Source organism: Megalobrama amblycephala, linkage group LG18, assembly GCF_018812025.1.
Source record: "Megalobrama amblycephala isolate DHTTF-2021 linkage group LG18, ASM1881202v1, whole genome shotgun sequence".
Lineage (NCBI taxonomy): Eukaryota > Metazoa > Chordata > Actinopteri > Cypriniformes > Xenocyprididae > Megalobrama > Megalobrama amblycephala.
In genome coordinates this window covers 21,129,378-21,144,859 of record NC_063061.1, presented here as the reverse complement: position 1 = coordinate 21,144,859, position 15,482 = coordinate 21,129,378, and the positions used below count along the sequence as shown (strand labels likewise).

Here is a 15,482-nt window from a genome sequence, read left to right as displayed (position 1 = left end):
CAGTTGTAGTTCTTGAGTTTCTGCTCGTCTCTTTTTCTGTTCTCTTCTTTCCTTCAGTCATTCTGCTTTTAAACAGGTTTATTAAGGCTCAGATGACTCTATACTTAATATACACAGATTTTGTGGCTCATATAAGGTCATTTCTGGTTTATTTCTTTGTGCACTGTGCAAAAAAATGTGTACAAAAATATTCATCTGGGGAAAAAAAGGTAAAATAAAGAGCATTCTTTTTTATTTTACTAAAAGGAAATTTTTCAGTATTTACTTTATGCTAAAATCAGCAACAAGAGTTTGTGTATTCACAAGAGATGCACCACTTCTGCATGTGGTATTTCAACACAAGAAACTGACTTTTTGCAATCAAGCACATTTTCAGAATGTTGAAGAGCTATTTATTTTAGGTGTCTGGATCGCTGGGGTGCAGCAATACTGTAAAGTCCCAATAGAGTATGCCAGATCACAGAAGTCTGCTGCATTTTTCACAAGCTTTCAAAACCGCAAGATGATGAATTTTAACATGCAAACTGTGTCGAGCTCTAATTTCTTTTGGGGTTGTGTCAACTCAATTTGCATGACTCCTTCTGTGAATCTAATGCAAAAGCAACCTACAGAACATACAAATTAATTTCCAGTGATTATTGCGTAGCTCTGAGTCGATGCTCTGAGTCAACATAAAGTCTGTCATCTCAAACTTGATCTAAGGACACAGACGATCCAGTGAGTTTGATTGTAAAAGCTTGTAAATGTGTTTAAATGTGCTCAGAGATTTTTTTTTTCAAGTATGTTTTGCTTTAACTTTTAATACAGTTTTTATGAAATAGGTAAATGTATTTGTGCTCTTTCACTTTGGTCTAATAAAATTCACATTTTGTCTTGTTATGTTACTGACATGTCTCATAAACCTAAAAGATTTTGAGGACTGGCACATCAAACCCAAAAACTATTGCTGGCAATGAATCGCACTTCATGCTGGCTAATAATTATACAGAAATTTACAACAAAAGAAAAACTGCATTTTCAAAGTACTTCATACTTAAAAGTAACTTCATTTTGATTTCCCAAAAAATACAATACCTCTATTTTTCACCAATCCAAAAGTCTCACCAGTATAAAAATAAGATAATTTTACCGCAGTTTTGGCCGCTTGTCTAAAAGTATCTCCTCTAAACATTCCATAAGAACAGGATCCACTTTTGGATCAACTTTATTAGCAAACCAGTGGCCGTAGTTTAGGAGCCATCTGAGCTCAGCAGCACCATAAATACACACAGCTCGTACATGGACTCCTGTGCACGGTGGGTATAAAACCTCTTCTAAATATGACCACTTCACCAGGCGAGTTTTACTGATCAGTTCTGAGATCTCAGGATCAGATCTCGGCACCTCACCTGGTACTCCAGGCACACGAACCAGAGTCGCCCAGAAATGTTCATCAGGTGAGTATGTATCTTCAGACCAAGCCAAGAAATCTCTGGCTAGGAAACTCTGGTGAACAAAAACTACAAATTCCCTTGAGAGAGTAAAGTAAGCACTGCCCACAAACATTTCAATGTTGTGAGGAGGTGGAGATTTCTCCTCAGAAGTGCTGACAGGTGTGTCGTAGTACTCATTGTTATTTTTCAGGATATGATGAACACTCCAGCGCTGTTTCTTTCCTCCAGGCCACTTGCTCTCCACCATGTTCCTGCCTTCCAGCTCCTTTAGATCCGACACCAGCTCGGCGTTTGTCCGCAGTGGAAAGTCCTGACCACACAGGTTGATGACATACTTCCACTTAACCTCAGAATCTAGGAGGTCAGACAGGCAATTGAGATCCGCTCTGAGTCGTGAGATACCTGCATATTGAACCCTCTCCAGTTTTGAGGCAATGAAGACATTGGGGATGCAGCGGGCCAAACCTTTAATTGCTGAAATAAAGTCAGCTGAAGACTTCAGATCATAATGTATGCAATATATGTTATGCGGCATATAAATGGCCCTGAGCAACCTCTCCACAACAGCCGCATCCTGGTGAACAACCAAAGAGTAAGCAAGAGGAAATTCACGCTCAAATTCAGTGCCTTGAATCCCATCATAGCCCTGTGTCACAACAAACCAATCACAATCAGAGGTGGCATTCACGATAGTTTGGTCAGTTGCCCCTACATAGCTTTTTTGCTTGCGGATGGCTAAAGTTTTGCTCACTTCCACAGGGTCCATTTCATATATTGCTGTGCAGTTAATGCCATATTTTACTGTCAGCCGCAGCCTTTCAGACAATCCTGCTTCCTGTTGTCCTCCTTCATTTAGTCTTAAAATTATGATCATAAAACAACATATAAGTCCCAGTGTTAAAAAGATAAATATAACATTTCTCAGTTTGCAGCGAAGCCACAATCTTCTCATTCTGTAGGGAGAAATGAAAGCTCATGTTAGTAAAATTCATGCAACCATAATGCATCAATGAATTTGAAGTTGTGTATGCTAAATAGGAAGTGCTGCCACACATTTGGATATCTAAAGTCCACATTTGGCTCCTAAACTCTGGAATAGCCTTCCTGATAATGTTTGGGGCTCAGACACACTCACCCAGTTTAAATCTAGATTCAAGCCAAGCATTCACATAATGCATTGTACTCCAGTTATATCAGATCAATTGCACATGACTATCTTTGCTTAATGTTATGAACAGCAGCTACACTAATTGTTCTCCATTTGATTTTCTGTTTATCTCAGGATGCCCATCCTGACTAGAGAGTAAATCAACTCCAGTTTGGATCCAACCTCTTATGAAGACTTCAGATGCCTCAACACTTGTGAAGAGACGACCCCAACCCCCGCAAGGACTTTCAGATGATGCAAACTCTGGATCAACATGCACCGTTCCAATTTTTCTATATATCCTAATCATTAACATAGCAATTCATTACTTCCATGAGCTCAATGTTTCTACCGTAAAATTAATACATTGCTTAAATTAATACATTGTTAGCTAACTGCGTGATTTGTATGTATACATTTCTGAAATTACATAATTTGGACACAATGGCAGTAATTTGCTTACAATTCATTGATTCTCATAATTTTTCATTTTTTTTAATGTTTATATTTTTTTCATAATAAATTATTGCTGTGAATTTCATTCTTTATTATACATTTTTTTGTAATGTTGCCATTATTTGATTTTTCTTCATTGTTACTATGCACTTAAAATGTTTTGAGATGAATATTTGAAATTTTATTGCAGTGAATTTAATCTTTTTCAAAATTAATGTTTGCAATGTTGATTGTTTGATGTTTTTCATTGATACTGTCATATGCACTTCTTGTGTTTTTAGATGAAATATTTGATGTAGCAGTGATATTGCTCTGAATATCATGTTTTTCAATATTTGTTTTTGTAATGTTGCTGTTTTCTAAATGTACTTAATTTTAAGTAAATATGTTTTAAAATCATAAGATGTGATTTTGTTTTATTCAGTGTTACTATCAGCAAACACTAACAGGTAGGTTACATTAGTGTTAGTATTTTGAAGTATTAACTGTCTATACATTGCACTTTAAAAATAATCTGTTGAGGCTCTTGTTGGTGAATAGAATATATATTTTTTTCTATCTGTCAAAATAGTACAAGATTATCCTACAATATATGTGACATCAAAAAAGGGTTAGCACAAAAGTAATCTAAATGTAATCCAAAAGTAGTCAGATTATGTTACCAAAAATGTGTAATTTAAGAGATTGTATTACTGATTACTGATTACAATTCATAAGTAATCTACCCAGCTCTGTGTGAATAGACTGCATTTATTTTTATTATTATTAGTACCGAACCCAAGACTACCTGAAGGAGGTCGTCTGAGTTTCATTGCGCTCAAACTGTGCCGCGGTTCGCGAGCCAATTCGTAGCTACGTATTTTACGAGGTGGCTAATTCATATGAATTCATACGACCTCACTCGTACGAATTCGTACGATTTGTCTAAACCCCAGTGACGGTTTAGGGGCGGGGTTTGGGGTAGGTCATTCGTATGAATTCATACGAATTTGTCAACTCGTAAAATACGTACGAAATGCCGTGAGATCGGGTTGGACGTTTAGTATGTAAAATATAATGGCGACTGTCAGTAAGTCCCTAAAATTCTGCCTTTGGTCAAAGAATATACACTAACAAGAAGCGACACTCAACAGAAAGTTCCATTGAAACACTGGCGCCCAGCAGCGGCCCTGCGTTTCCGCCATTTTGTGGTGAAAGCGAGTCGGCACTCCACTAGTTTCTATGGCAATATCAGCTGCTTTGATAAAAAAAACGTACATTAAAGCTGAAATCCAACCTGAATGATGACAACACAGAATAAAATACTATAACTAGTGATCAAATCCTTTTTACAGTTTATTTTACAGACTTTTTAAGTCTTCCACTTTTTTCACAAAACCTTTGCTCTCTAGAAACCCAGTCAGTTTGGGTTAAAATTCTTTAAAAGCCTTATAAACACTGAATTAATAACAACATATGAAATTAAATTAAGGACATGCATCAGAAAAATTGGGAATGTTGGACAATAAATATATGAATATAACAGCTTGATTTTGCAGTGTTGTCTAATGTCCATTAAAGCAAAAGTGTCCAAAAGTGGGAATTATGCGATAATGGACACAGCAATGCATCATGTATTATAAGATCACTATCTTTGTAGCTTAATCCATTAAAACGTACAATATAACCTATTTCAATTCAGACCTAGATATTATTATTATTATTATTATTAGCTACTCCAGAGATCTGAAATATATTGTTCGCTGCAAATCTTAAATTTATTAATTATTAATTTACTATTAATAAATGTGTAAAGTTGCATAAAATGGAAATACTCAATAAAGTAGGCTAACTATGTTACCTCAGACGGTTGAATGGTTGGATTCCACAACTGGTAAAATAAAATATATATAAGACAATACAACATTTACTGTGGGAGCCATACAATTTACTGGTGACTTAATTTAAAAAAACGTTTTTATTGCGCTTCTGATTTGGCAGTGAAATTGTGAAGATGTGAAGGATTCTATGATCCAGTTAGTATTTTCACCCCATAATGGCGGCCGCGCTACCGGAGCGCCATCTAGTGGTTGTTAGCCAAAAAGAATCAAAAGTGTCGCCTCTTGGGTTCTATCGGTGGCGTAACTTTGTTTTAAAAAGTGGGTGGGACATGAGTGTGTGTGTGTGTGTGTGTGTGTGTGTGTGTGTGTGTGTGTGTGTGTGTGTGTGTGATCGCTGCCTTTTAGTTCAAGCGTACATGAACCGATCATCTCTTCCTACTACAAACATGAATTAACATCAGTACACACCATTTTTTAAGTTCACCGACCCCTCCCTTATAGAGGGTATGCATCGACGTCACTTTCCCGCCGAAAACGCGCTCCCTCAGCTGGACTGAGTGGCAAAAGAACCTGCTGCATGACTGGATTTAATAGGGGAAATTGCGAAAACGAGCGAAAAACAAACGAATTACTCTAAATGCTGGAATTGAATGTGTTCCTTACAACTTGTCAAATAAACCTAATCCATGGATATTGACATGCACCCAGGAGTCGTGTTTCCTGACATTTATATGTGCCTGATTTGACGCCGGGGAATTACATTAAGCAAATCTGCCTGTAAATATTTTATATAACCACAATATAGGTAGGTTTAAATCCGCGTAATCACTTATATCAATGTTATATCGTCATATTGTCCAGGCCTATATAGTTTTTGTCAGTGTTTATTTAAAAACACCAAATTATGCAGAATATAAGATAGTAAATATTTAATTGATGAGTTGTCAACACAATATATAACAATACAATACGGTATGATTTTACCTCAAAATCCAACAATTTGACAAAATGATAACTGCAAATCCATGTTTCTCTGCCTGGAATCCAGTTGTTTCTGTGAATTGCAGCGATCCGTTTGCTTTTTTTTCTGTAGCTTTCAGCAGTCTTTAAATATATACCTCAGGGTTTTGTGTCAAAGCTATTTGTTCAGTCAATCACAAAGCTCTTTCCCGTTTTGGATGTGTTTTGTGTGTTTTTCGCGGCATTCACGCTAAAAACCAATGCTGCCGCTCAGTCTTTGTGCCACTCAGTGGACGTGACCGCAGCCATAACGGTCGACGATGACGTCACGTGCATACCCTCTATTAAAGGTGCCCAAGAATGCTTTTTCACAAGATGTAATATAAGTCTAAGGTGTCTCCTGAATGTGTCTGTGAAGTTTCAGCTCAAAATACCCCATAGATTTTTTTTTAATTTTTTTTTTTAACTGCCTATTTTGGGGTATCATTAACTACTGATTTTGGCAGCGCCGCCCCTTTAAATGGCGCGCTCCCTGCCACACGAGCTCTCGACTATATTGCAGTGCATTTACAAAGTTCACACAGCTAATATAACCCTCAAATGGATCTTTACAAGATGTTCGTCATGCATGCTGTATGCATGCTTCGAATTATGTGAGTAAAGTATTTATTTTGATGTTTACGTTTGATTCTGTATGAGTTTGACACTATGCTCCGTGGCTAACGGGCTAATTCTACACTGTTGGAGAGATTTATAAAGAATGAAGTTGTTTATGCATTATACAGACCGCACATGTTTAAAAATGAAAATAGCGACGCTCTCTTGTCTCCGTGAATACAGTAAGAAATGATGGTAACTTTAACCACATTTAACAGTACATTAGCAACATGCTAACGAAACATTTATAAAGACAATTTACAAATATCACTAAAAATATCATGATATCATGGATCATGTCAGTTATTATTGCTCCATCTGCCATTTTTCGCTGTTGTTCTTGCTGGCTTACCTTGTCTGTGCACAGATCCAGACGTTAATACTGCCTTTCCTTGTCTAATGCCTTGAACATGGGCTGGCATATATGCAAATATTGGGGTCATACATATTAATAATTAAACTCGGTGTTACATTGAGATCCTCGTGTTTTCCGAAAGTCTTTTAAACAAATGAGATTTATATAAGAAGGAGGAAGCAATGGGGTTTGAAACTCAATGTATGTCTTTTCCATGTACTGAACTCTTGTTATTTAACTATGCTACTATTGAACTTTTAATTCAATTTTTGATTCTAGGGCACCTTTAAAACCTGCGTTCAGTGATAAAGCGCTCTTACGTGTGGACTGTGTATGAGCGCCAAGAGAGCACAGTTGCATGCCTCTGATAACAGCGGCAACATCAACGAACGCTCAGCATGGTTTCAAAAACAACACCTTCCAGCGCTAGTTCACCTCTTATTTAAAAAACGAATGAAATGAATGCTTTGCTAGTCAACTGGAGATGTTTCATGTGTATTAGGTACATCCATGCCGCAATATGTTTCAAAAAGTGGTAGGGACAATATCGACCCTGGTGAAAAGTGGTGGGGACGTGTCCCACCTGTCCCACCCGCAAATTACGCCTATGGGTTCTATACTCTTTTCTTTGGTGTTCCCAGGAATAAAGTCGTACGGGCTTGGAACGGCATGAGGATGAGTAGCTACATGCTGAAATAATTTTAATTTGAGTGAATTATGTTCGTGCAGAACTCTTTGAGAACACATTTTATAACTCGCGCGCGCACATCACGTTCACACTAAGTGACCCAATCTAACTTCTAACTTCAGTTATGTTAGTTTCATGTGGTTTTAATTAACTCGTTGAAGTATTTTTCTCTTCTCTCATGACAACAACCCGTGAGGTAAATCACTGGAGCCTAGCCTATGTAAAGTCCTTCATCTGTGTCAATATAATAGGCTATATCTGATCGATTTCGCACATTTATAAATGCAGTCAAAGGTAAAGTAGAAAGCTAAGTCATTTTAATATAATTTTTAAATGATTAGACTTCTTTGACAGTGTAAAAGGAGAATGGCATTTATTTATTTTTTTTTGCAAATTAATGTAACAGGCTAGCCTACTTTTAAATATTTAATCATACATTTCTTTACATTAAACGTTATTAGTGTATTACAGTTTATGTGTAAACAAGAGGATATAGCCTAACTAAATTATAACATAATAGTGACACTTACTATTCCGTTACATCGACGTCATCCGCAAACATGTAGGAAGTGAGATTCTGGAGCTATGGTAGCCTAAGTTTAAAAAAAAAAAATAATAATAATAATTCCACATCAGATGACCAATTTAACAAAGGATTTATAAATCCAAGACAGTACAGCCTAAAGAAAAGTATTCAAGTGCATGTTTCAAAATCCACTCGGTCTGCTGCTGACATCTCACATTCTACTTCCCCTTTCCAATTCTATTTAAAACACACTTCTACATGCAGCAACAAATTCCGGAACGATGACATACACTGAGTTCAGAAAAGACCTTTGCCATGTGAAGTTGAGATTATAGGCTACAGAAACAACGACTACCTCTGACACGTTTTGCCCAAAGATAAGCATTTAGAAAATAGACTACACCATTTTTATCATTCAGAAGGCTGTAAAATATTCAACCAATAAAGTCTTTTGTCTTAACTCACCTCTTTTGCAAGAACTCTAGCAAGCATCCAGCTTTCAAATGACTATAAACATCTGTTTTTGCTTATGGTGGAGTTAATGTAGCGGCAGTAAAAAGTGATGTTTGGAGAGTTTGAGCAGTTCAGTGGCTTTGTTTTCACGTCCCTCCCACTTACTGTTCCCTACTTGATTAACCACATACATGTCTGACAAAATTTTGGGCACAATATCTTGTCTAGCTAAACTTTTTTTTCGGTGCTGACTTTTTTGATTGTTTGTGATGCATTACTTTCAGTTTTGGGGGTAACACATTACGAGTAACGTGAGTAATCAGATTACTTTCTTCAAGTAACTAATAAAGTAACTCATTGTGAACATGATGGTTATTCTAGACTAAATGTGAGCATACATTTATTCATTTACTTCTTCTCCTGTGTCCTATTCTTCTGGCAAGAACGTGCATTTCCATCAGCCTGAGACTTGTTCATTTCACTTTTGGTGTGAAAGGGCCTTTACATTTGCCAAAAATAGATTTTTTTTGTTGTTATAAAAACAAATAAACAAACAGCCCAGTCCAGATGAGAAAAAGTAGCGCAAAAGTAATGTAACACATTACTTTCCATAAAAAGTAACTAACACAATTAGTTACTTTTTTAGGGAGGAACGCAGTATTGTAATGCATTACTTTTAAAAGTAACTTTCCCCAACACTGATTTCTTTACATCTGATAGCTGTGGGCATTGTATTTGGATTTGTTAAAGGATGCATTAAACCATGTAACATGTTATGGGCAAAATGGTGGAACTTACATGAAATCAATAAATCAAAAGGAAATACTGTGACTATATAACTTCATCCTCATTGTTTTCAACAGTTCAACATTTTGTTTTTATTGAGGACTTGTTTGGTATTATATATGTATTGTGTGTATAAAAAAAAAAAAAAAATTTATTTACATTTTTTCTACCTGGAAAGCTACACACACACACACACACACACACACACACACACAGTCATTTGAAGTCAATTTAGAAATGAAAGTTGGATGCTTGCCCAACTTCCGGCTTATTTCTGTTTTTGGTCACATAGGTTCACATGAATTCAGGTTAACTTTTTCCCTGTTATGAATATAATGCCTTTGTCCAAATTACGTTCAATGCTTTTTTTTATTAGAAGAGAACATACATTGTTATTCCATGTGAACGTGGGGCTTGTATATGGCATGATGGTGGTATAACGGTTTCAGTTTCGGTTTTGAATAAGCTCTCAAACATCTGCTCTGAGGGGAACTTGTCTGGATCAGTGGTTTTTTTTTTCTTCTTTCTTTTCTTTCTTTTTTTCCCCTGCAAATGTTCTGCCTGCTATCTCCTCAAACTGTAAAACCTGATGGCAAAATAGTATTTGAATGGTATATTTATAATGTACCAGAAACTGGTCTTTCATTTGACAGCACATGCTTTATTACATAATTGTCATACTGGCTTGCATGGCATTAAATTTACAAGAATGTCAGTATCAACTTGATTATTCTTGGGCCTAATAAATTTTGTATGAAGTATGTCCTTTTGCGCCATCTGGTGGCTAAACAAAAATACTGCCGAATCAAACGAAATATACTTCGTCACGTAAACAACTTCAACATATAAAAATTACAACAAAATAAGATTCGGAAGAAATATATATATTAAAAAAAATTAATTATATAAATTTGCTAACTCCAATAAATGTAATTTCCCTAAATAAATAAAGATGATTCTTTACTGCTTTTTTTTAACAAGTTATTTTTTGATATATAAAATGAAACACACAAACTGTTGTTTAGAAACTATTTCTCTAGAACTAGAACCGACTAAAAAAGACACTGAACAATTAAAACAAAATACCAAAATAAAGCCTTTATTGTAGGAACTGCTGCAATGGTTACATAATGCCGGCAGTAGGTTTACTCACGAACAGAACAAAATGTAGAACATACAAAAAGAAAAAGAAAATCACAAAAAAATATTTATATTCATAGACTTTGGATGGAAATGCGATCCTAATGTGTTTGCTGGAAAGGTCGTTTTTTTTTGGACAGGGCTGATGCGTCATCTTGGTGTCACTTTCTCTTTTGGAAATCCCGTATGAGGGCATCCAGCTGTTAAAGCCATTGAAAAACGTTAGTCAAGTCTTAGAGAAATACTGAAAATATTCTGTCATGACTAGCTTATGCAACTATTATTTGCTGCTTAACAAAAACAACAGCTGTACCCACCAGTATTGTCTTCAGAATGTTTCTTCCCTGGGGTCTCAGGTAGCTGCATTTTCCTGCTTCACAGAGTTTAATTTCCTCTGAAACCTGGTTTTAAAGGAAAATAGAAGGCAACGTGATGGCTTAAAGTTCATCAAAATATATCTTTCCTTAAACAAAGGCTATAAACATGTAAAGACAGTACACTGCTCCTAAGACACATGACACTAAATAATGCATTAAGCATTAATTAAACAACATAACATAGTAAATAATAATAATGATGATAATAAACGTACACTTCCATTTTTAGTAAGGTCAATAAGATTTTTCTCGAAAGAAACAAATACTTCTATATTCAGCAAGGATACATTAAATTTCTCAAAAGCGACAGTGAAGACATCTGTCAAATAAATGCTGTTCTTTAGAACTTTATATTATCATTGTCAGAAAAAAGGTACGGTGCTTGTCACTAGGGCAGTACCCTAAGGTACAAAGGTAAAAAGGTACTAATATGCACTTTTAAAGTACTAATATGTACCGTTAAGGTACTAATATGCACCATTTAGGGGTAAGTAAGGTACAAAAATTTACCTTTAGGGTACTGCCCCAGTGCAAGCGCCGTACTTTTTTTTCTGACAGTGTGAGAATATTATGGCACGAAAAAGAATATTAGTCAGCATAACCATTTTCAACATTGATAATAAAAAAAAATGTCTTGAGCAGCAAATCAGCATATTAGAATGATTTCTGAAGGATCATGTGACACTGAAGACAGTTTTGCCATAACAGAAATAAACTATTAAAATAGCTATGTTTAAATGGAAAAACACTATTTTAATTGTAATAATATTCCACAATATTACAGTTTTTTACTGTATTTTCAATCAAATAATTACGGAAGAGGATTAGGGCCAAGCAATAATAAAAAAAATAAAAACCATCTCGAGATTAAAGTTGTTAAATTTCGAGAAAAAACTCGTTAAATTTCGAGAAAAAAGTCGAGATAAAATGTTGAGAATAAACTCATTAAAATACGAGAAAAAAGTCGTTAAATTTCGAGAAAAAAGTCGAGATAAAATGTTGAGAATAAAGTCATTAAATTACGAGAAAAAAGTCGTTAAATTATGAGTTTTTTCTCGTAATTTAACGAGTTTATTCTCAACATTTTATCTCGACTTTTTTCTCGTAATTTAACGAGTTTTTTCTCGAAATTTAACAACTTTAATCTCGAGATGGTTTTATTTTTTTTTATTATTGCTTGGCCCTAATCCTCTTCCGTAAATAATTCATAATGCGTAAGAGTCTTTATAACATTTTAAAAAATCATAGTCACCAAACCTTTGAACAATAATGTGATGCATTTCTGAGAAAGATCTTTAACTATTTTTCAGCATAAATCATGAATTTACCTCCACAAAACCCTTTTTCACAATAATTTACTATAAAAATAAATGATTAGTCTTTTTAAATATTATATAGATTTTAGGCGTAAATTATATAATAACTTAAAAATGTTTTACAGTAAATTACATTTATTTTCTTTTAAATGTAATATAATTCCTCACAGTATATGAACAATTTGTTTTGTTTTGTTAAAAATGATGAACACTTTTACATTGCCTGCTACATCACAACACCACTTTTCTAACAGTCTTGTACTTTCTTAGTAATATTCGCACACCTCTGAGGTATCGTAAATGTCTATTTCTCGCTTTCCTCCAGGGTACCAGCCATGAGACCAGTGCTGAGAGCTGGCAAACTGGGCACTTAGACACAGCAACATCCCCGTCAGCACAAGCAGCCTGCAGATGTGCACCATAACTGAGGGAAGAGGACAGATTTATGAAACACATATAGAGGGGGCAATGGCTGCACTGACACATTTAACAGTCAATCAGATCTAGGTTTATCAGTCTAATCAATTCAGAGGGAAAAAAAGTGACTGAAAAGCTCCAGACAACATTACAAATGTTTAAAAGACAAAAAAGCACAGCGGAGACCTACAATCTAAACAATCCTCTCTGAATTACTGTCAATACATCAATAACAACAATCAATTTTTCAATCACAACCTAAAACAAATTTAAACACTGTTCTTACCTTTTATCTATTGGCACGTCTTCTCTTGAAGTATCTTCTCTAGTTGGTCCTCTACTGTGAAGTCCTGATCTTGGTGAACCTGATATGGTCTGCTTTCCCTTCAGTTCAATCACAGAGCTTCTGAACGTCTGCAACTCATTCTCTGGAATCTTCCTCCTCCTCTTCCTCACAATTTATGTTCCACACCAGATCTCCCCTCCCTGTCTGAAAACAAGCACACACTCTGACCTCCCAAGTCCTCAAACACTTTGCTCATTGTGGTTCCATTGGGAGGAGAGCATGTGGAAGATGAGCTCAGTGCCAATTATCATCTTCAAACACTGTTGACCCCTGTGGGACGGCATCTACTTTTCTCCCAAAAAAAAAAAAAAAAGAGCTATATTTCACATGCATAAATTTGACGCTATCCAGCAGCTTCAAAAGTGTCATGACCAAGTGTTATGCTGAAATTCTAATTAAAGAAAAGAGAAAAAATTGTTTCAGCACTAAGGAATTTATTTTAATTTTCAGCATCATTTCTCCAGTCTTCAGTGTCACATGATCCTTCAGAAATCCTTCTAATATGCTGAATTGTTCCTCAAGAAACATTTCTGATTATTATCAATGTTGAAAACAGTTGTGCTGATTAATATTTTTGTGGAAATCAAGACACATTTTATACACGTCACTTTTGATCAACTTAATGCATCCTTACTAAATAAAAGTATTTGTTTCTTACAATAACAACTACAAAAGAACAACTATAAGAATGAATCTTACTGAGCAGTAGTGTATCTAAGCAAAAGAAGTGATTCTCTGAGGTCAGCTTTTAACGTACATTTTTGAGACATGTATTCTGCTGTCAGCTTTCTAAAATGGATCATTGTAGATATTTAATGTACATGCATGCAATATTCTGTGACCCCAATATCACACATTCTACATGAGCATGTTTTATTAAACAAGTCAATGTCTAGCTAATTTCCTGTAAGCTGTAAAAAGTGGCCACTGTGACCTCACATCCGTTGTTTGTGACCCCTGACCCACACAAGATGCACACTGGCCCAGAGGGGAAAAAACTGTGCAAACACTCCAGGCTGATTGCAGTGTTAATTACAGATGAGGTCTCCCTCGGGGTGATCGGAGCAGAGAATGTGACGGACAGCGTACGACTGACTCATCTCAAGAGTTTCAAGTTCTGATTGAGTTCCTGTCATACAATGTTTAAACACGCACAGGGGTCTGCTCGGATAATCCATCCACATCCCAGGTCTGACACCAGGTCTTAAGGGCCAGGAAGGATGGGAGACAAGGTGACACAAGGTGATGTGACTCACTCTCTGAATTTCCCCTCAGGGATCAGGTATGTCTTTTCACGCTCATTCAAGATTCAAGATATTACAAATGCAAAGTGTTTATAAGAGAAGCATATTTACCAATTCAAAAGAAGAAAAAAAAAAAAGATGTAGTTCTAGATAGGATGATAGAACAAACAATAGATAGAACGATTAATAGAACAATAGACAGATATAACAATATAGAATAAAAGAATGATAGTTAGAACGATAGCCAGAATGATAGAACAACAGATAAATAGAACAGACAAATAGAACGATCCAAATTGATGGAACGATAGATATATAGAACAATACGGTGAAAGAATGATAGAAAGATAGAACAACAGATAGAATGATAGAACAACAGATAGAATGATAGATAGAACGATAGATAGAACGATAAACTATAGAATGATAGATATATAGAACAATACGGTGAAAGAATGATAGAAAGATAGAACAACAGATAGAATGATAGAACAATAGATAGAATGATAGAACGATAGATAGAACGATAAACTAGAACGATAGAAAGAACTATAGAACGATAGAATGATAGAAAGAAATATAGAACAATAGAAAGAAATATAGAACGATAGATGAGAGAACGATAGAAAGAAATATAGAACGATAGATAGAACGATAGATGATAGAAAGAAATATAGAACGATAGAAAGAAATATAGAACGATAGATAGAACGATAGATGGATAGATGATAGAATGATAGAAAGAAATATAGAACGATAGAGATATAGAATGATAGATAGATAGAACGATAGATGATAGAATGATAGAAAGAAATATAGAATGATAGAAATATAGATGATAGAATGATAGAAAGAAATATAGAACGATAGATAGATGAGAGAACGATAGAAAGAAATATAGAACGATACATAGAATGATAGATAGATAGAATGATAGATAGATTATAGAATGATAGAAAGAAATATAGAACGATAGAAAGAAATATAGAACAATAGAACGATAGATAGATAGAATGATAGAAAGAAATATAGAACGATAGAAATATAGAAAGATAGATAGAATGATAGATGATAGAATGATAGAAAGAAATATAGAACGATAGAAAGAAATATAGAACGATAGATAGAACGATAGAATGATAGATAGAATGATAGATGAACGATAGAAAGAAATATAGAACGATCGATAGAATGATAGATGATAGAATGATAGAAAGAAATATAGAACGATAGATAGATGATAGAACGATAGAAAGAAATATAGAACAATAGAATGACAGATAGAACGATAGATGAGAGAACGATAGAAAGAAATATAGAACGATAGATAGATGAGAGAACGATAGAAAGAAATATAGAAC

The 15,482-nt window shown here is 35.0% G+C and overlaps 2 protein-coding genes across 4 annotated transcripts; both read right to left on the bottom strand.

The window, feature by feature from the left end:
* Window positions 1-369: 369 nt before the first annotated feature.
* Window positions 370-8,685, bottom strand: LOC125252980 (beta-1,3-galactosyl-O-glycosyl-glycoprotein beta-1,6-N-acetylglucosaminyltransferase 4-like). 3 transcript variants are annotated; one of them, XM_048166705.1, is made up of 3 exons: window positions 8,508-8,664; window positions 8,047-8,109; window positions 370-2,386 (listed from the first exon to the last, which is right to left on the bottom strand). In XM_048166705.1, the coding sequence occupies exon 3, from the start codon at window positions 2,383-2,385 to the stop codon at window positions 1,126-1,128; it is 1,260 nt and encodes a 419-aa protein (XP_048022662.1). In that variant the 5' UTR covers window position 2,386; window positions 8,047-8,109; window positions 8,508-8,664; the 3' UTR covers window positions 370-1,125. The 3 variants fall into 3 exon arrangements, 2 of the variants coding, with proteins under 2 accessions (XP_048022662.1, XP_048022663.1); XR_007181318.1 differs by lacking the exon at window positions 370-2,386 and adding an exon at window positions 2,395-2,882 and having other exon boundaries at window positions 8,508-8,685; XM_048166706.1 differs by lacking the exon at window positions 8,047-8,109.
* Window positions 8,686-10,359: 1,674 nt separating this feature from the next.
* gnrh2 (gonadotropin-releasing hormone 2) lies at window positions 10,360-13,304 on the bottom strand. Its single transcript, XM_048166297.1, has 4 exons — window positions 12,818-13,304; window positions 12,399-12,538; window positions 10,739-10,822; window positions 10,360-10,621 (listed from the first exon to the last, which is right to left on the bottom strand). The coding sequence occupies exons 2-4, from the start codon at window positions 12,534-12,536 to the stop codon at window positions 10,583-10,585; spliced, it is 261 nt and encodes an 86-aa protein (XP_048022254.1). The 5' UTR covers window positions 12,537-12,538; window positions 12,818-13,304; the 3' UTR covers window positions 10,360-10,582.
* Window positions 13,305-15,482: the final 2,178 nt, after the last annotated feature.

Excerpts from the sequence above, each read along its gene's own strand:
- gnrh2 (XM_048166297.1), bottom strand. The coding sequence starts at position 12,536 with ATGGTGCACATCTGCAGGCTGCTTGTGCTGACGGGGATGTTGCTGTGT. Across the intron at positions 10,823-12,398 it reads ACATTTACGATACCTCAGAG|GTTTCAGAGGAAATTAAACT; the intron begins GTGTGCGAATAT and ends CTTTAAAACCAG. Across the intron at positions 10,622-10,738 it reads ACATTCTGAAGACAATACTG|CTGGATGCCCTCATACGGGA; the intron begins GTGGGTACAGCT and ends TGGCTTTAACAG.
- LOC125252980 (XM_048166705.1), bottom strand. The coding sequence starts at position 2,385 with ATGAGAAGATTGTGGCTTCGCTGCAAACTGAGAAATGTTATATTTATC.